The sequence below is a fragment of the Channa argus genome, chromosome 1, assembly GCF_033026475.1.
Source record: "Channa argus isolate prfri chromosome 1, Channa argus male v1.0, whole genome shotgun sequence".
Classification (NCBI taxonomy): domain Eukaryota; kingdom Metazoa; phylum Chordata; class Actinopteri; order Anabantiformes; family Channidae; genus Channa; species Channa argus.
Window position 1 is genome coordinate 23,958,203 of NC_090197.1, and position 19,841 is coordinate 23,978,043.

Sequence of the window (19,841 nt, forward strand, 5' to 3'; positions counted from 1 at the left end):
ACAGAGTTATCTGTTGCACGGTGGCTTATAAAAGTCTATTTGGACTCAAATAAAGAGAAAAATCCCAAAGTATTTTTTTCCTTCACTTTCTTCTGCAGCTTATTTTAAAAGTGTGTCACATATTGTTATAATCCAAGTTTTGTTATGTTTGCCTTAAATTTGGGGCTAGCTAATTTATATTATGATGTGCAAATTGGTTTCTATGGTGACTATTACTTAATTAATATTATATTAAATTTTAACTATATACCTCAATACCATGAATGTCAAATTATAAATTAAGGTGTAAATTAGATTACACTCAAATTCATTATGCTCTGCTTGAAAATGTGCTCCTGGCATTGCTCGACAGACAGCAACGTCAGTCGGTGAGTCTGTCAACCAGTATGATCCTGAAGGAAATATATCACAACAAGTGTTTGTTGGATTATTGTGGATATTTTCATGTTGTCTATTCATCTTTCCCAGTTTCTGAGAAACACCTTGAGGCTGTTTTTTTCTAATATATGACAATTTGTACTTCAGTTCATGATAGTAATGGTAACTGGTAACTTCTCACCTATATTCAACATTAAGTCCAATTTGACTAATACTATAGTCCACAGCCAAATACCTGGGAATGAATGAAGCTTTAGATTTACTCTATTTCCAATCTGTTCTATTTAGTGCTCATTTGTCCAACCATCTTAGTTCAGTATTTGCATGCAAACTGGTTGCAGTTACTAAACATTATACATACTTGCCATCAGCATGATATAAGCAAGAAGAATGGCAGTATTCATCTTTAATTATTATGGTAGCATGAGGAGCAAATGAATATTTTTAATTATTATTTTTAATAATTTTAATATATATGGATGAAGGTATTTGAGTTGTTAAAAAATTATTTCATTTCTAAATTATCTGTTCAATTGCAATGGATTAGTCAGGTAGGTAAGGCTCACTCAAGCACGTTTAGAAGTGAATATCTCTGCACTACTGTCAGTGTTGGTCAATGATTCTTATCAACATGAGGCTTTGGCAGCAGCTCTTCATATCAGGATAGATTGTGGCAAATTTTAGTAAAAACATTTAGTTTTAATCAATTAAATAATTAGGCTCTTGCAATTTCAGAAGCTGAAATACGATGATTTACTCTCCATTTCCACAAATTTTAACACACTCACTGAGTCGATTACACATTAAGCAATTAATTAATAATTGATATGTCTGAACCCTACAGTAAATGTGTCCACGGAAACTAACAGGCAAGTGTCCGCATAGACCAATCAAAACATCATCCAACATCTTGAAGACAAAACAGGTAATAACATTGTCTATGGACTAAAAGCAAGCAAAACAAAGCAACTAGTGTTATGACAACAGTGTGATTAAGGTAGCAATCTCAATCCCTCATCCAGCCCATATCAGTTCCTTAAGCGAGCAGCAGACATGCTCCTGTTTTTCCTTTGTTTCTTTTCCTCTGTCGGTTCTCTCTTGTACTAAAGGAATTAGAGAGGAATGCAGAAAAGGCATCCTGTTTTCATTCTTAGTCAGCTAGTCGCACTCTGTAGCGCACAGTTGGGGGTCTGAGAGTTCATACTGACGTCAGGGTAAATAACTAGGAAGTCACTACGTGACACAGGTGTTTTTTGCTACTGTATGGCATAGTTTGCTTTTCATCCTACAATTTCTCCACTCCTAAACCTATGCAAATTGGATTCAGTTTCACCCTACATGCCATCATATTACTCTGTGATTAATTGCTAATGCCTGACTTATTGTTCTATCAGTAATTCTTTAAACATTTGACCTGGGATGTCCTGTAGATAACCATAAGTCAGAAGTCTCCAACATCCTCTTTAATAAACATTTTCTGAGCTCACGTCCCCGCTGCAGTAAGGTCTATCTAAAATAAACATCAGCTTATGGAGTCAAGGGGCTCCCTCCCAGGAGGAGACAACCACGGCACGTTACACTTTAGAGACAGAGAAACCCTATGGGTTGTTACCACATACTTGTTCTTATGGTCCTGTCACCACTCCTCTGCAGGTTCACTATGTGCCTGCTGAGCAGTAGTTAAATGTTTAAAACCTTAAAGAAGATACACATACTGTTTTTTATTTTGTATGCACATGGTTGTAATAAAGCCTTAAATGTCTTGCAGGAGGTTAATGTGGCCATTAAATCTTAAAAACATTTTAATGTATAGTGTTATTCCTTCAAACCATTATTTTGGTTTTCCATGCAGCTTCATTTCAAAAGACGTCAAATGCAAAAACCTTCAGGAAGTATCTCTATTTATATCGCAGCGTTCAGCTTTGAAATTGGCACCAACAGGACCTCTGCTACAAGAACAATCTAAAACTGTGTCTTATTTTGGTATTTTCTAATTATTGAGAATATAACTACTTGATGGACTGTCCACAAAGATTTTTTATTAAAAAATGTAAAGTTCACAGCAAAACAAGAAGAAATAGAAATAAATTATGGCAGCATTTAGTGTTGTGGAATCATTAGAAGTTGTTTGTGAGGGCCGATCTTAGTAGAAATCCTTCTTGATGTTTTCACTTGGCCATCTCATATAAGTCAAGTCACCTATATTTTTTATGTTCTTCTTGTTGCCTACTGGTTTGTTAAGTGAAACTCTGGCTTTGCTGCAGACAGATTCCCTCTGCCTGCTACTGTAGCTGGTGAAATGAAATTAATAACTTAAAAATAGGAAATAAAAATAATGCTGTAAGATAATTATATTAATAACATGAGAACCCAGTAGGATAAGCTGTGACAAATAATGGGAGGATAATAACATGATACCTTCGTTCAATACATTTTTACTGTGAATTAACCTGGTAAAGATGGTTTGGCTTTCTGCCATTAGTTCTGAGGATAGAGACAATCGAACGGAGAAGGTATCATGAACATATGGTGAACCTTTTAGATATACTGTCATCAAAGTAGCTTTGTTTATTGTAGCGCAAACTGTCTAATCAGTGTTCAAATAATAGTTCAAATAACTCAGTGAAACATGCAGTTTGTAATAGAAGATCCAATGAGTCACAGAGCAATAAATAGAGGAGCTAAATACTATATTTGTTCATTAAAGAAATTCTGAAAAGTACACTTTCTTGCATGTTTATTGTGTCATACTTAAATCAATGCATCATTCATACAAATATAAATACATCTCTTAATAAGTTAGGAATAAATAAAGGCTTGTACAGTATACTATGTACAATAACTGATATCATTTGGCATTAACAGTAAACCTCTAAACTGGTAAACAATCTGGCATATACAGCAGTAAGATACGAATATTTTTTTTGTTCCAATGATATTTCCCTTTTCACCACTTCCTGGTGACTGCAGTGAAATAACACAGATAGACCGAATGGATCCATGGCACAGACAATGTGCAAGCTAGTTAAATAGCTTTTGAAGTGCATAATACAAGACTCATCACTTCCCGACGGCTAATTACAGAGAAATGAAGTGGACGAGAAAAACAACTGTTGCATTTTTTTTGGCAAGCTGCACTTCATTGAAATCTTCTGGCTTATCTTCAATTAAAACATGAAACAGAAGCTGTGCTAAAAACAGTCCAGCCAAAAAAATAGTCCTACTGTAGTCATTGTGTCCGGAGAAAGTAAAAAGTATACTGCATATGTGAGTGTAGAGGAGTTGACAATTATTTGTCAAATAAATCCCAAAAAGGTGACCTTCATTTCACTTTGTGCCAAGAGTGAACAAGCTGCCATTTTCAAATAAGACTGTAAATTAAAAAAAACAATTTCCTAATTTGCCCTCTGATACAGAGGATTATTACAGACATTGTTTGACTCCAAAATGTGTAATGATCTTATAATCCTCAATGTAGGTGAGTTGGGGATCTAAAATTGTCCGTGTGGATGAGTCAAACTCGTGCTTTACGCCTAAGGACCTGGTCACAATCTGGTAACAGATTGCTCGTTGAAAGGTTTCATGATGAAGTTCACACTAGTCCTGAAGTCAGTTCCCATGTGCTTGGCTTTGAACAATCCCTACTTGGGTTGTAGGATCTTGTTAAGTTCAGTTAGGTTCATGGAGAGTTTCCAGCCAACATTGCTCCTGCTGTAAAGTTTCTGCCATGGGGTAACTGCCGGTGTTTCAAAGTGAGGTTTAGTGGATGAAATGCATGAACCAGTCCTCCTCCTTCTTCCATCTGTAGACCTCTGCATCCCCAAACTTATGGCTTTATTCTAAACCCTTGTGCTGGCATTGAAGCCTGCTTGAGGACTCTCCAGTCCATGAGGTTGAATCCATAGTGACTGAACCGCCTCTCATTTTCACCTGGTCCTCTACCTCCTTGTTCAGCTTTTACGTCTGTTGACTCCAGTCTTTGGATGACAGAATGGCCATGTTGGACTTGAACATGGATCTATACAATTAGAGGAAACAAAAATAGTTACAGGTGCTTTCTCATCTTAAAAATAGCCATCAACATCATCACAGCACAACAGGGACTTAAACACTAATTCTTAAGTTCTTCTTCATTTACCTTAAAGATGAAAGCAATTTGCTTCTGTTCATGTTTTCAGATTTTCCCAACGTGCCCACAACATCAATCTCTGGATTCTCTGAGCTGTGGACATACAGAAAAATATTATTAAAACAAGGACATTACGCTCAATGTGCTTAAGGGAGTTAAACCCCTACAAACAAATGATGTGTAAACCTTCCAAAAATAACACCCCTGCTAACAAGCATTAGCGAATTCTTTCAAGGTCTCCAAGGAAATGCTGGTACTCTGTATTCTCAGTATGACTACCCTCATACATTTATCATTATCACTGACTGAATCATTTTGCCTCCCTGCTGACTCATCCTCTACATCAACATGCTTTTCTGGATCGAGACAAAGAAGCTACTTTAATACTATCTAGCATACTATCTAAAGGATGGCACATGATGTGAAGAATTTGCTTGGCTGTAGGTCTAGGTATAAAAAGAAAATGCTGTAAGGGAAGAGCATTTACCTTTTATGGCAGAAAGTGGAGCAGGTTTTATCGGCTGGGTTGAGGCATTCGCAACGGCCTGCTGAACGACGGCGACGAGACGAGGGGTTACCAAGACCATATGGAAGAAGTTTACTGCAAAAGAAAATGAAACTTTTTAAGACACTGATGGTAAAGACAAGTGTGATTAATTTAGAAATAGTCCCTTTTTACTCTTGGGAATAAAGGTGGGACCGGAGGATTTATGTAATTTAGATCTCCCACTCTAGACCCTGAACTTAAATGTACAAAACTCTGAAACCTTACCTCGGTGTGTTGACCCATATAATATCTAGATGACAGAAGTAGATGCATTCTTTATCATCCCAGCTGTTACAGGAGCAGCGTTTGGTCCTAACATGGAGTGGATGTGGAGCCTGAGCTGGCAGCTCTGCCCGCTCGGATAAAGGGAGCCCAAAACCTATAGCACAAAAAAATGAATTCCAAAATTTAAAAAAGAACCAACTAATCCTTTGGAGTGTGACTGTGCAGTTAGGGATTATCACATGCAAATACAAATAAATCCACCCATCCCTGGTTTTGTTCTGTTGAACCTATTTATCATGTAAAAGATCAGGGAGCTGATCCAAGTCAAACATTTCCTCAGGTTTGCTACAATTGATTGTATCAATAATGCAGTGGTAATAATGTCTTTACAACCACAAGGCTTACTTATCAAATGAAAATATTATCTGGAAAGTTGAACCTGGCTATTGGGTTGTTGACAAGAACAAGACATGTAGTATAAGTTATGTAGTACATTGTTCAAAGCCTGCAATACTAATTTGCAGTATTTTGACAGTTTTGAGTTTAAACCACACAGCCTGACTGTACACCTACAATCTTCTTTTAAACAAATCAAAATCAAGGAAGAACTGGTCATTTACTGCATGTACAGCTAAAAAAAATATTTTCTATTATACATTTTAATTGGATTTTACTTTGTAACTAATTTTGTAAACACCACAAACATAGTTACAGCTGCTTTCAGACTATAAAATCCTAACAAACAACAAGAAAAAAGTTACCTACCATCCTGCAGAGCCATGCACATGATGAAAAAAGTCAAGGTCTTGCACATGAAAGAATCCATGATCATCATCTGTCTGTGTGTGTCTGAAGACCTGGTGTGTAACAGCAGCAGCAGCAGCAGCAGCAGTAGTGGTAGTGTGAGTTGATGCTGGAGAGCAGCAACAGGTGCTTTGTGTTCAAGTTTCTGGCAGGACGTCTACTTATACCCCCCAGTGGGTGATACCATGAAGGCCCCTCCCTCCTCTGTTTACTTGTCTGGCTATGCAGAACAGTACAGTTACTCAAAACACACACACTCCACCTGCCCTCCTTACATTCCAGAGAGGATCTTACGTGCAGCACTGTTAGCGCCCCCAGTCGGCCAGCAAGAAAAGAAGTAAGGACATGAAAGCAGGGTTTGACAAACAAATGAAGATCATTGATTTTTTATTGAAGTGGATTGTGCACAACATTCTTTTCTTATCAGAATGCAAAAGCTGGATATTAAAGATAAACTTTAGTAAATAAACCTAAAAACAAATACACAGATAACACTCAGAAAAGCACTACCTGAGGTAGGATGTAGTTTATATTCTTGGTTGTGTGAACTGAAGTTTGAAAAAACTAATAAAGATCCTGGACAGTCAGATACTGTATAAGAACAGTTATGTAACAGGTATGTGAAAGGAAAAAAAGTGAAATTCAGTTAGTTTGTTCAGTTCTGTGTATCAAATTGCATGTGTGTATGTGTGTTATCTGCCAGTGTTTGGACATGTCTAAGGGAGAGAGAAAAGCAAAGCAAACATAATGTAATGTGGTAAGGTAAAAAAAAAAAAAAAAAGCAAAATTACATAATAGAAAAAAAAGCCTAGATTTAATATAGTCCATGTAATATAGTCCTAGCCTATCCACTCAGGGTTGACACAGCAATTCGTGCGCATTTGTTTTTACACCAGACATCCTTCCTGATACAACCTTTGGGATGTGAACTTAGCAGTTGGGGTCAGGCAGCCTTGGGGGATTCAGAGTCTTGCACAGGGACACTTGAATATATATCCAAGTGGAGTCGGGCCATGAACCGTTGACCTTGTAGTCGACCGGTACCAGCTCTACCAATCGAGCAACTGCTTGACAGTAAGTTGCATTGCTTTAAAAACTAATTATAATATTCCCAATTCTCTTAATCTCGCTCTAAATAGTAATAAAATGTATTTAACATTTATTAGCAATATCGAAACATTACAGAGTTGCAATGTGGTTACAAGCAGTCCCAATCTGAAGAATGACAGCTCTATTAATTATAATAGAGCTGTAATAATATATAACAAGTTATGAACAAAGCCTTACAGTTTCAAGGAAAGAATGAATCAGTTTATACACAACAGACATTGTCATAGCAGGAAAAAGCAGAGGTGTAATGGCAATGAAGCTTTAAAAACAACTGCATTCCATTCAGATGAATTAGTGATGTGGTATTGTGCAGACTTACTCATTGTGAATGTTTTATTGGGACTCTTGATAGACAGGGAGTTTTTGTTATTTTGTTTCCTCGTACTCCTCGTGAGCTTAAAATCATTTCATACTTTTTTGACAAAAAAACCTCTTAAGGTCCACTCATGATATTATCTGTACATAAATATATGTAACAAACAAGTAAAAATTAATATTAATAGAAAATGTGAAATGTCATGTGATCACAAAGTCAGTACTCATTAATTATTTGTTTATATGTGGTGGGACAGTTGATAAGTATAATAATAAATTATCCTTACTTACTTAGATATGTTTACAGCTACGTTATAATATGTTTATCTAATTAGGTATTTATTGAATTTTGATATACACTACATGGAAACTGAGTTAAAGCAGCAACTGTAGCTGGTGACACGGAATGAAGCTGCTTTATTTGTCTGTTTTTGGGACAAGAGGAGGGAGGCGGCATTGGAAGAGCTGAGCAGCGACAGTAGAAATAGACAGAGGGTTCTGCCTGTGCCACACAGCTGATATCTGGTGATGAAGTCAAGGAGCGCTGTCAGCAGCACCCCCCATAGGAAGTTGAGGTCATGGCAAGATCGTCCCACATGTCTCTATGTCACTCAGACTGTATCTCAGCATGTAACACGCTTTGACCTTCGTAAAAAAGATAACCAGTCGCCTGCCGCATCAGCTTTCTGCTACCCACACACACGCCACTGTGAACTTAGTGCAAGTCTACAGACACAACACATTTGTCATATATTAGGAGAAATGTAGTATAGAATAGAGACCTGTTTAAAAAAATGTCTATTTCTTGTATATAAATTGTTTATAAAGTATTTTTTTATGGAATTGAAAATTATCTGTTTTTCCTGTTTTTTAAACGTTGTAACTTAAATCTGATGTCATTGTTTTTTGTTACATTTATTTAAATGCTGTTTCTGTGGTATTAAAGATAAAAAACCTTTCATGTCCATCTCATCTCATCAGTCTCATAAAATGTTTCATAATGTAATAAAGTTTACTTTAGCAAAGTGATTCCTAGTTGTCCATATAGGACCAATATAAACTTCTATTTCATAAATTTTGCCACTTTTGCATGTTTTGTGTTCCAGAAAATAATCATTTCTTTTATCTATATTATTAAGCATTAGAAGAATTTAAATATTTTAAGATTGTGCAACATGTTAACATGTTTACTAGTACCGTACATAAGAAGTACTAAAAAAAATAGAACAATGTAGTAAAGAGCAATGCATTCCAAACTTCATACATTGTCAATTTTTAGTGACAGTTCAATGACATATATGAAGACCAGTATGCCACAGTTGAAAACAGGAAGGAGTGCAATTGCTTAGGTCAATGAAAGGCTTTAACTGAAGCATGGAAAATCTAGCGAATGTGGAGGAATTTTACATCAGAGCTCCAGTGAAACCCCAGAAGACAGAAGCAGACACCTACAGAAGCAGGAAAAAACAGTGCTGAAAAACTCATATTAGTGTGTGGTAATAGTTTATAGCAGTCAATGTGTAAAGGAAATGCCAAAACGATGTCACAATGCAGAAAGATTGGCATTTCACCAACTATTTGTTACAGTGAAGAAAAAAAACTGCTCATCTAAAGCAAATATTTGTCCAATTGTGCAGTGTGCAGGAACGGGCTCAATCTAAAAGAATCCCCCCTCCTCCTCATTTCCCCTTCCCCATGTCCCTTTCCCCTGTTGTTTTATCCAGACAAGGCAGTGGCAGTGTAAAAAATGTGCCCTTATCTGTCTCCCACTTCCGGCTGCTGCTAAGGGCGACAGAGGAATGTGAGGCAGTGCAATGACAAACAAATAGTGGAGACATGACTGCAGAATCCTTTGAAATTCCTCTAAGATGAGGTTGAACATATGGTCCTTGACACAATAACACACAAACAAGTCTCCACATTTAGGACGGAGTGTAAAAGTCCAACACGGCAATTTATGCAAATTCAGGAATCATGATGTGAGACAGCAGTAGTCTGTGTCATTCAGTGCTTAACATAGCAAATTTATAAGCTAATAAACAAAAAAGATTAGAATTTTTTTCAGGGGCTTCATAGGAATATGCTTGTTTGATTTTCAAGTTTAAAAAAGTTCCTGTTTATTTTATAATGGCTCTTTTCGCGACAGCTCACCTGGTCAGGTGAGGGAAATGGTTTGTTTCAGGCCACACTTTCTGTTATTGTAGTTAGCAGGTATAAGAATCTAAAATGCTGGTCCAGTTGTAGACTTCCAGGATTGCCATTCTGCTAGGCATGTAGAAAAAACTGATGCCACCGACCGAAAGCTGGGCTTTTCACTTACAGCGAGCATGTTGACACACATTAGACACATTCACTTCAAGCTTTGGGCTTTTGACTATGTGTAATATTTACAGCCAAGTTTATAGAAGTGTATATGTTCCAACAGCCTAATCCTTGATATGACTAGCACATATGCTCCGTAGCTGTATAGTGTGTCCATATACAGTACATCTGTAATGTCTAGATAACTAGTTTAACACCTTAAGTAGCAATCAATCGCAGCAGCTAACACTAAGCTAAGTATTAGCTAACTATATTTTGAAGTTTACATGAAAATAAAACCCCTGACTACATATATAATTATGTTACTAACTTGCTGTGGAAAAAAAAACAGCGCTGATCATTTCTTTCCATTTTTTCTACATTGACATTTAATGTAAATTTGAATTTTGTGTTAACTTCATAGAAAGCTCCATCCGCAAAAAAACAGTCACTTTATGATTTTGTTAAACATTATTAGCCGAACAGGACAAAAACATCGTTTTGAACCAATACTTGATCAAATTCACTTAATCACTCTCTAGCTGTCACAGACCTGATATAAGAAACACCTTAATGTTTCATAAGTTATTAAGAGGTTTAAGAGGCCTGTGTGTCACTGTTCTCACAAGCACATCTGCCAAAAGGGAACAAAAACATGTGCAGCAACAGTGTGTTCATATGGTTTATAGTTATAGGCCTGAATTGGTTTAAGCTGAATGGAAACATTTGCATCAACCACTGAGTTGTTTATAAGACAGGCATAGGTGGGATTCCTCAACGCAACGATTTCGCTCACAGAGGTTAAAATAAAGTATCAATACATAGTATGTCTGTATCTGCTTTCACTTTTTAAATTTGTAGTTGGTTTTAAATACACAATTCCACTAAGGTAGCTAATTTAGGCTTTAAATGTGTCTAGAAAGCTAGCTGGTTTTCTAGTTCTTCCCACTCTGTCTTGCTTGTGCGAATGAAGCATATAGAAAACACGTGACAAATAGCAAAAAACACGTTACTGTTTGTTTTTTAATTACAGGGGACAAAAAAAATAAGCAAATTTACCTATTGTTAGAGTTTAAGGTAAATGCACTGAACAATGACACACACACACACACACACACACACACACACAAACACACCACCCTGATGTTGAATCAGGTGAGGAATGTGGGCCAAACCTCACTATGAGTAGATGGCTAGTTTGATAGCAGCATCAGCATGTCATACAGACCAAAACTATAAAACTACACAGACAGTTTCTGTCTGAGGGTGTCTGTTACCTGTCTGCAAGTCACATGAAAGAGCTGATACATTCCATTCAGAGCAATTAAAACAAAAAACAGAAGCTCTGAGTCATTTGATGTGTTTCTTCATTCTTTCTAGATGAAAAATAAATATTTAATCTTGCAGCACTCCAATAAACTAAAATTATTATGTTATATTGAATTCAGATTAAATATACTACTGAGGTTTATTCTGATCTTTGGGAACAAAAACCTTTGAAGAAAATAAGATTTTTCTTCGTACCCTAACTGATAAGGCCACCAGTCTCTTACAGGAACTCCATGATCACATGCCCCTGATGACATAATCGGAACTTCTAATAATGAAAAACTCCTCTGGGTGATGTCATCTGGAGGAGTCTTTTAGCTAGAAGCAGAGAAATATTTTAATATAAGGAATTCAGAAGGAAGTTTAAAAGCATTAATTAAACTAAAGCAATAGAAAGCAAGTTGAAAATTGGTGAAGTCGCGGTTCAAGTATATCTCACCTGATGTTTTATGCAGCAGTTAAAAGCTAAAAATGTGATTTACTATTATTAAAAAAAAACATATTTAGTTTACCAATGATTGTGTTAATACTTTATTAATGTGTTTAATTTATTAAAGTCCTAAGATAAACAGTGCTGTCCTGGTCTCTCTCTTTCTCACCCACAATAGCTGCGGTGCCCATAACTCATTCTGTGGCCAGCAGCAGTGTCACATGATGAATTGCACACAGATAGCATTGCGTCGTTTAAGTCCCACCATCAGCCATGTACCTTGAATAAATTAGGTGAAAATTATAAACCACACACACACACACACACACACACACACACACAAACACACACACACACACACACACACACCTTGGTATGATGCCTGCTAAATGATTACCGGGACTCATTATTTCCATGCCCTCAGGCTGTTCTTTCTCTTTTCTCTTCTGGGGTGACTATTGCACAGGAAAGTAGAGCAGTCATCCACCAATCCCGCAGTTGTTGGTTTGATCCCGGGCTCCTCCGGTCACATATCAAAGTGCCATTGAGCAAGACACTGAACCCCAATTTAGTTGCTCCTGGTGAGTGTTGGCCAGCTGCACAGAAGCTCACCAATTGGTGGGAGTGTAAATGAGTGAATGAGAAGCAGTGTAAAGTGCTTTGAGTGCCAATAGGTAGAAAAGTGTTATATAAGTGCAGACCACTTATCATCTTCTTTTCTTTTTTCAGCAGTTTATGTTTCATTCTGTAAAAGCTTTAGAGGACATTTAGCAATATGATGTTACAACATGAGTGTGTGTGGGTGTTTCAGTGCTGGGGACATGTCCCTGTTATCTTGTCTTTCTTTGAGATGTATTATAATACCAGTATTTTATTTGTTTGTTTGTTTTTAGAACTACATTTTTTATTTTTTATTATTTTTTTCATACCAGGAAATACAGGAGCACTCTGTTCTGACTAACATTACAAATAAAAGAAAATGGTCGTCTATAATATACTAACAAATAAAATTTGATGAAACGTAAAATGTAACAGAACAGCCTGGTTCTGTCTGAGGTTTTATACCTTAAAAAGAGTCACCTAGTTGCTTGCTTATAGGGGAACTGTTTGATTTTGTCTATAACTCCGTATAGTCTTGACTTATTGTGTAAAGTTTTAGCTTCGTTGTTCACCCTTGGACATGTTTCCCATTTCGACTTTGAGACTTCCAGCTTGGCACAGATGTTTCTGTACACTATGCTAACCGTTTGGTTAAGGTGTTTCATGTTTACCCTGCTTGATAGCATTTATATGTGTTATATGCTGGATTGTCTCAGGATCATCGTTGCACAGGCTTCACCTGGTAGACCCCAGCCTATGATGCCTGACAGAAGCTTCCAGGTTGTGCGGAGGCATGTGAAGGTGGAGCTGATTCTAACAGGTGGTTAACCCATGATAATACATAAGCATTTATTCATTCATATTATATGAATATTTAAAAAAAAACACCAGGTGGTACTAATCTTACCAGTGTATGTGTGTTTTGTTTTGTTTCATGGTAAAGAAATTAGAAATATTAATGACCCTTTTGTACAACGTAGAAATTATTAAACTGTAAACTATGGACAGAACCTCAGTTTCAAATGAGAGCATTTGAATTTTAATGATTAAAAGAGTCTTTCATGTTTGACCTGTTTTTCCATGATCTTTCTGCCTACTTACTTTGACTTAAGGCCAAGTTTTGTTGATATAAAGCAGAGATAAATGATACTGTAACAGTTTATTTGCCATCCCATTGTAATTCTGTAATTTGCGGGTCTTTCCCATCATGTCCCCTCTTTTCTATCTCCTCTTCTAGTGAACTTCCAACACAAATCTCCTACAGTACCTTGGAATTTTATCAGTTACAACTGGTTTATATTTTCTTTTATTCTTTTCTTCACATCATCATTGTGTAAATTACACAACAACTTTGAAGGAAAATACCCTGGCATCCAAAACATTCCACTTCCTCAAGTATTAGAGGGAAAGTTGCAAAGCTGCATGGTGCTGATAAAAGGAGGAATAATAGCAACTAAAGAACAATATCTTGCGAGTTGAAAAACTGTCTCTTTTTTCCCCACATTTCTGTTTTAGTTTCTTATTGTTTGGGGTTTTCAAAACAAAATATAGAAAATATATAGAAAAACTGTGATACAGTGTGGAGGGAGAGCTGACTAATAAACAATGAATAATAGGCCAGGAGTTTACGTAATACCAGTTTATCAAAGGTCAAACAGTTACTTGTGAAGTACCTCGAGGCAGATGTTTGGCTGTTCATTTTGTTTTTGTGTCTTAATTAATGGTCCACCACTAGGAGCTCACACAGCTATAAATGAACTACATACAGTAGGTCACTGTGCCATTAACAAATTAAGCTACAAGAAATGTTATACACTATGTGTGTTCTGATCAAGTTTACCTAACTGACCCTGATCAGAGTATTTGGTGTCTGTTAATACTAACAATCCAGTCCTTATTGGTCACTAATGCATCTAACATAGTGAAACAAAAGCGTTTTTTATAGTTAACCTGTCACACTTTTTTTCAGAAACTACTTGATACTAGTTCAAAAATATTAAGATTATAAGTATTGATATGATGTGAATTAATAACTGGGAGAATTCAACATCTGAAATTGACAAGAAAGGATCCTGTAGAGTGATGTCATTTAACACATCTAACAATACCGTATAACTTCGTTAAGTTGTGCAGTGTTTTCTTCTTTTTTTTTTTATCTTCTCTCACAAACAATCTTTGACTATAAAGAAAAGAACTTTAACTCATAACTAGTAAATGCAGCATCAGCACTGCGTAAAAAAACGGGGAAAACAGCTAATCCATGCATTTTGCTAACCTTAGTCAACCCTACTGTTGTGCACAAATGATTTAACAATTTACTAGCTGGCAGAATGCTCCACTGGGAAAGGGAGCAGCAGTGCATCACCAACAGGTTGAAATGAAAAAACACACAGATCGGAGATTAGTAAAGAAAGGAGGGCATTTGGATCAGCTTTGTTTGAGCTGATACCAATACTTTCAAATGTGGCTGAATTGGTGCCAGTAGCCTTAGGATACACTGAATACATAAAAGTTAGATCACTGGGTAGAAAACAACAATTTGGAGCTCAGTATAAACAGTATGATAACAGGATCAAGGTATCAGATAAAAGCTAAACTGACACTAACTCTGATTGATGCCCCTACTGAGCAGGTACAAGGGACAAAAGATCTTGGTATAACCTCAGATTGCACATTATAATGGTCTAAAGACATTGAGAGTTTAATGATTACATTAAAGAGGGGTCTGTCAGTCCTGAAAGAGTTTAAAAAGGCCAATACAACAAATCATACTACGTGAAAGAATATTCTCAGTGTTGTAAAAAAACGTGTGCAACAAAGAAGAAAATTCAAATGAGTAGGGTGACAGGTGGAACTTATTACCAATGAATTTTGATTTAGTCAAGATGGGTTTAAATTGTTAACACAATACTATCAAATACAGCAAAGACAAAACTGGTGACAATTTGTGAATGCAATAAAAATGAAATTGTAATTGTGATGTTTATTAAATGTATTGTTGATGTCTATAGATTTTAATAAACATCTATATATATATGCTTGTATGCTTAAGTCAAACATGTATATAAATAATGTGCATGTGCACTACTGAGCATGTATGACCAGAAATGTGGTGGAAGCCAGGAAGAATAGTGCATGGTTAAGGGGATCTAAAGTTAGTCGGAAAAAAAGAAGTTTCAGTTTAATGTCCAATACCTTCACTGATGTCATACTTGTAACCACACCGGCTGCATGATCCATCATGGACGGAAATTTGGTCTCTACTGCCACCCAGTGATTAGACATCACATCTTCAGTGCTCAGGACTAAAGAACATCTGCTGTTTTGCCAGACAGGAGAACACAAACACATTTTAAAAAATATGGAATATATGGAATGTAACCAAATAATAACTGTGTATACGATAGGTTTTATGTAAATAATACTGTTTCCAGAATTGCAGTTTAACAATAATTCAATATTCAGCACGACATTACCAAGGCCACAGGGTGGTGCCACATTCCCCAGTAACAGCAGGATTCAGTAGAAAGAAAAAAACTGGCCTCTCTCGTGCATTATGAAAGAACACAGTGTACCATGAGGAAAAAGACATGGAAAAAAGTCTGTTATATAAACAAAGAACAGCATATATAACACATATCCAAGTAATACTGTTAATACTGGAAACTTGTTTGAAATTGCATTGACAATTACATAACATTTTGTTGAAACCGTTTAAATGACCAGACAGGTGTAATAATGTAAATAATAATAATAAAGAGCAGTGTGCATGTTTTAAGAAATCTGTCTCTCTGACTTATTTTTGAGTGGCATAAAAATGTCCTAAAAAACTTAATATACTAAGAGGATTTCTTAATCAACGTAGCTTCACTTCTGTTGAGACAAAGTAACCTACTTGTACAAACACCGTAGGCAACTAAAAAACAGTATGAAGAACAGCAATAGAAATAGTTGAAAATATTAGATAACGTTAAAAGCAGAGTTATATCATCACTTTATTACAAATGTATCACATTGTGACATGAGTTGCACTTAATGGGTAAATAAAACCTGAGGTCACATCCTTTAGAGTCTTATCAGCACTAATTTATTCCAGTGCGTGGTTTTAAGCCACAATGAGGAACATTTCCACCAACTGTTCTCTCTTTAAATGTCACTTAATTAAAATTAAATTAGACAACAACCTCAAATCTGTTAAATAAAAACAGTGCTGTCACCATATGGAGACTGTTATGTCACAATCTAGATGATAAACTTCTGCTTTGTTATCTATATATATCTATATATCTATATATATCTATATCTATATATCTATATATATCTATATATCTATATCTATATATATCTATATATCTATATATATATATCTATATATCTATATCTATATCTATATATCTATATCTATATCTATATATCTATATCTATATATATATATATATATATCTATATATATATATATATATATATATATATATATATCTATATATATATATATATCTATATCTATATATCTATATCTATATCTATATCTATATCTATATCTATATCTATATATATATATATATATATATATATATATATATATATATAGGCTACCCTGTGACCGTCAACAGTGCGTATGTGAGCATGTATCAGCACTGTGTTTTAACAGCATGTTAAACTTTGTTTCTTTCCCTATGAAACACTTCAGTGCATGGTTCAGTTTGTTCAGCTAATTCACCTGAAGCTTTTCCCTGCAGTGCTATTTCGTGCTGCATAATGTTAAGCTATATTTGTGCGAAACCCAAAAAGGTTCAGTGTAGTGGATATGGGTTAGAGGGTAAATATCCAACAATGAACCCAATGGGTCCTATCAGGACCTATGTTGTGGCACGGGTTCAAACAGAAATTTACAAATTATGTTCAGGTCAAGCTGGTTGGCCTGGTGGCATTTTGTTACGTTTGACAGTTTGGCCAGTTCAAAATACAACTACAACAAACAAACAGACAGCTAGAATACTCAAATGTCTGCTTCTTTTGGCTTAATAGTCTTCATCAGAGTTCTGAGCATATGGAACGAATAAGCCAGACTAGAATAACACTGTACAAACTAACCAGTGGCCAGCTCGGTACAGACATGAAAAAGCTGTCAGACTTGGGTATGGGCAGAAAGATCTGGCATACTCTAACATTGGAAACAGAAATTATGTTTTATTTTTTTTTTCCATTTGGGTGACCTGACCCTTTAACAAGTCATACACTTTGATCCAGATTTCCTTGCCTTGTTTTGAAGAGGCTTTCCTACTTTTCGAACATTTTAAAAAATGGATCAGTAACTCTACCTGACTCAAAAACCACACACGTCACGGTTTTAATATAAATCTGTAAAAATGAGAAGTTTAATGATAAACATGAAAATGGCGAGTGATTGTATTATTTAGAAAAGCAACAACACAAAATACATGTATCTGTTTATGAAAACAACTGCTGCTACCGTGTACATGACAGCAGGTTTCCTCTGGATATCAAATCAGCTGTCAGTGCACTCCAAACGTCTTGATCTGAAACTGCTTTTCTTAAAGATCATAGAAAAGGAGGTGATCATAACCCTGCTTCTTAAAACACAAACAAGACAACAACAACAAAAACAGACAAATAATAATCATAATAATCATAATCATAATAATAATCAGCCTTTAAGAATGACATTTCAAACCACAATCTTGACATAAAATTGCACTTTCAAATACTGATCAGGGCGAATAAATATTTGCAGTACCTTTCTCTATCCATTTTGGTAATACAGTACATTAACATAGCAATAGTATATGAGAGAGCTGTCAAAAGGGTTAATAGTGAAAGTGATTAAAACTTTATCTATTTTCATTCCAGCTGCTTTTGCATATAGTACAGAATTTGCATAATAGCACATAAATAAATAAACACCGATGACATCAAACAAGAGGGTAAAAAAAGATTTACAAAACATACTGCATATCTAACATAGTGTCTATATAGATTTTATTCATATAATTACATAACAGCATCATTCAGAAGCGGTGCTCAAGTGCTTTTTGCCTTTTGTCCTTAGTCAAACCAGTGTTGTGTTTTCAACCACAAACTCTAGTTTTTTGTCGTTTGCACTGTCCCTTCAGACTCTCCCCTATCAGAATTGTGTCTGGTAGGAAGGAGCCTTTTTTGGCCTTGGGTGCACTCAGAGTAAACACACCTCTCCCTAACATCTGTGCTCACCTCCGGAAGCCTTGTCTCTGTCCCAGGACTTGACAGTAGTCGAACGTTGATACATTCTTGAGTCTTTTTGTGTAACAGAGTGTCTGATTGGTTGCTTCCAACCCCTAACGCCTCAGGGACCGGCAGGCTAGTTCGGCCGCTGGCTGTCATCTCTTTGTGAGTATCTTGACGCTGCAGCAGAGAAAACCTTGTCTTCAGAGGATCGCTTAGTCTCCAGGATGCCCCTGCTCCTGCAGGCTTAGCTGTGGTTGCTGTGGGACTGCTTACTAGGCTGTAAAATGGGAGGGGGGACCTTGGCTGAATCATGTGTATGCCTCCAATGGGAATCAGTTGGCTCGGGGCCCTTCCTAGCTGCTGGGAGTGCAAAGGGAGGTGACTCAGGAGGTTGTGGGCTCCCCGAGGCCGTGTGGGATTTGCAGGGATGTGGGTCAGACCAACCTCGTTCACAGACTACAATAAAACAAGATAAGATGAAACTTGAAAGGTTCTGCTTGTAAAACTAGGTCACTAAACCTTGAACAATAACAGAATACAATATAGAAAAGACAGAATGGCATCAAAGCAGATTGAACAAAAAAGAAATACATTTTAAAGCATGCTGGCACAATATGACCAAACCTGATGATGCAAAAAAGAGTTCTGAAAGGAGTTAGAAACCAATGGCAAATGTCTTTCTCTTACGGTCCTAAGGCCATGTTCCCCAGCAAATATCCACACACTGAACATTAGTTCAAGTTTCTAGTGTATTATGCTTTTACTCACCTTCTTTCCTTTATAAAGTGAGAAATTGTCTATGGCCATTATGTGGTAATTATAGGATGCTCACAAATTGACTATTCCTTAGTTTGTTGTGAATCTCTTGAGTCAGTTACTTTAAAGAGCATCTTAACAACTTGGTAATCATGTTTTTCTTGCCGTAATGGTTTAATGCCTTATCTATGTGCACACAAGGACCTTGTTACATCACTACTGGATATGGTCAGTGATGAAACAACCAGACAAGGCAGTGAAACACTGTTTCAACCTGCTGTTACGGTATGTTATTCATTATAGGATAACTTGACTGAAAGCGAGTGGAATGGGACAGCAGGCAAAGAAAACACAAATGTCACTTGGTGAGGTACTTTAATTGAATCTAAATACCTGGAATTCTGTGTATTCAAAATTAATGAAGTTCCCTGTGGGACAGCAAATGCAAGGGACTGTCCAAATCTAAGTCCATATGAGGACTCAATAAGTTTACCAACTTTATAGCATTCATAGCTTGTAGACTAAATGTACCAAAGTTGACTTTGAATACCTTTTATATTAACAATAAAACCATTTGGATTTGACGGTTTAAATCTGAAGAGTTGCAGGCATACATTGAGATTTGAATGTCAAGCATTAATCACATACTCAGATAATGAAAAGGGACATTTTATTGTGCATGGTAATATTCA

General features: G+C 36.2%; 2 protein-coding genes across 11 annotated transcripts in view; both read right to left on the reverse strand.

The window, feature by feature from the left end:
• Positions 1–2,483: 2,483 nt before the first annotated feature.
• On the reverse strand, positions 2,484–6,222 carry edn2 (endothelin 2). Its single transcript, XM_067508555.1, has 5 exons — positions 6,045–6,222; positions 5,280–5,433; positions 4,995–5,108; positions 4,517–4,600; positions 2,484–4,396 (listed from the first exon to the last, which is right to left on the reverse strand). Exons 1-5 carry the CDS (start codon positions 6,112–6,114, stop codon positions 4,336–4,338), a joined length of 483 nt encoding a protein of 160 aa, XP_067364656.1. The 5' UTR covers positions 6,115–6,222; the 3' UTR covers positions 2,484–4,335.
• A 10,544-nt stretch (positions 6,223–16,766) lies between these two features.
• The window catches only part of hivep3a (HIVEP zinc finger 3a), a 48,246-nt gene continuing 45,171 nt past the window's right edge, over positions 16,767–19,841 (reverse strand). For all 10 annotated transcript variants that reach the window (XM_067508604.1, XM_067508576.1, XM_067508629.1 and 7 more), the window contains one exon: positions 16,767–18,849. In XM_067508604.1, coding sequence (XP_067364705.1) covers positions 18,271–18,849 — 579 coding nt within the window. In that variant the 3' untranslated portion in view covers positions 16,767–18,270. The remainder of the gene's footprint in view (positions 18,850–19,841) is intronic.

Excerpts from the sequence above, each read along its gene's own strand:
- edn2 (XM_067508555.1), bottom strand. The coding sequence starts at position 6,114 with ATGATGATCATGGATTCTTTCATGTGCAAGACCTTGACTTTTTTCATC. Across the intron at positions 5,109-5,279 it reads ATATGGGTCAACACACCGAG|TAAACTTCTTCCATATGGTC; the intron begins GTAAGGTTTCAG and ends TTTCTTTTGCAG. Across the intron at positions 4,601-4,994 it reads TCCACTTTCTGCCATAAAAG|CTCAGAGAATCCAGAGATTG; the intron begins GTAAATGCTCTT and ends GTATGTCCACAG.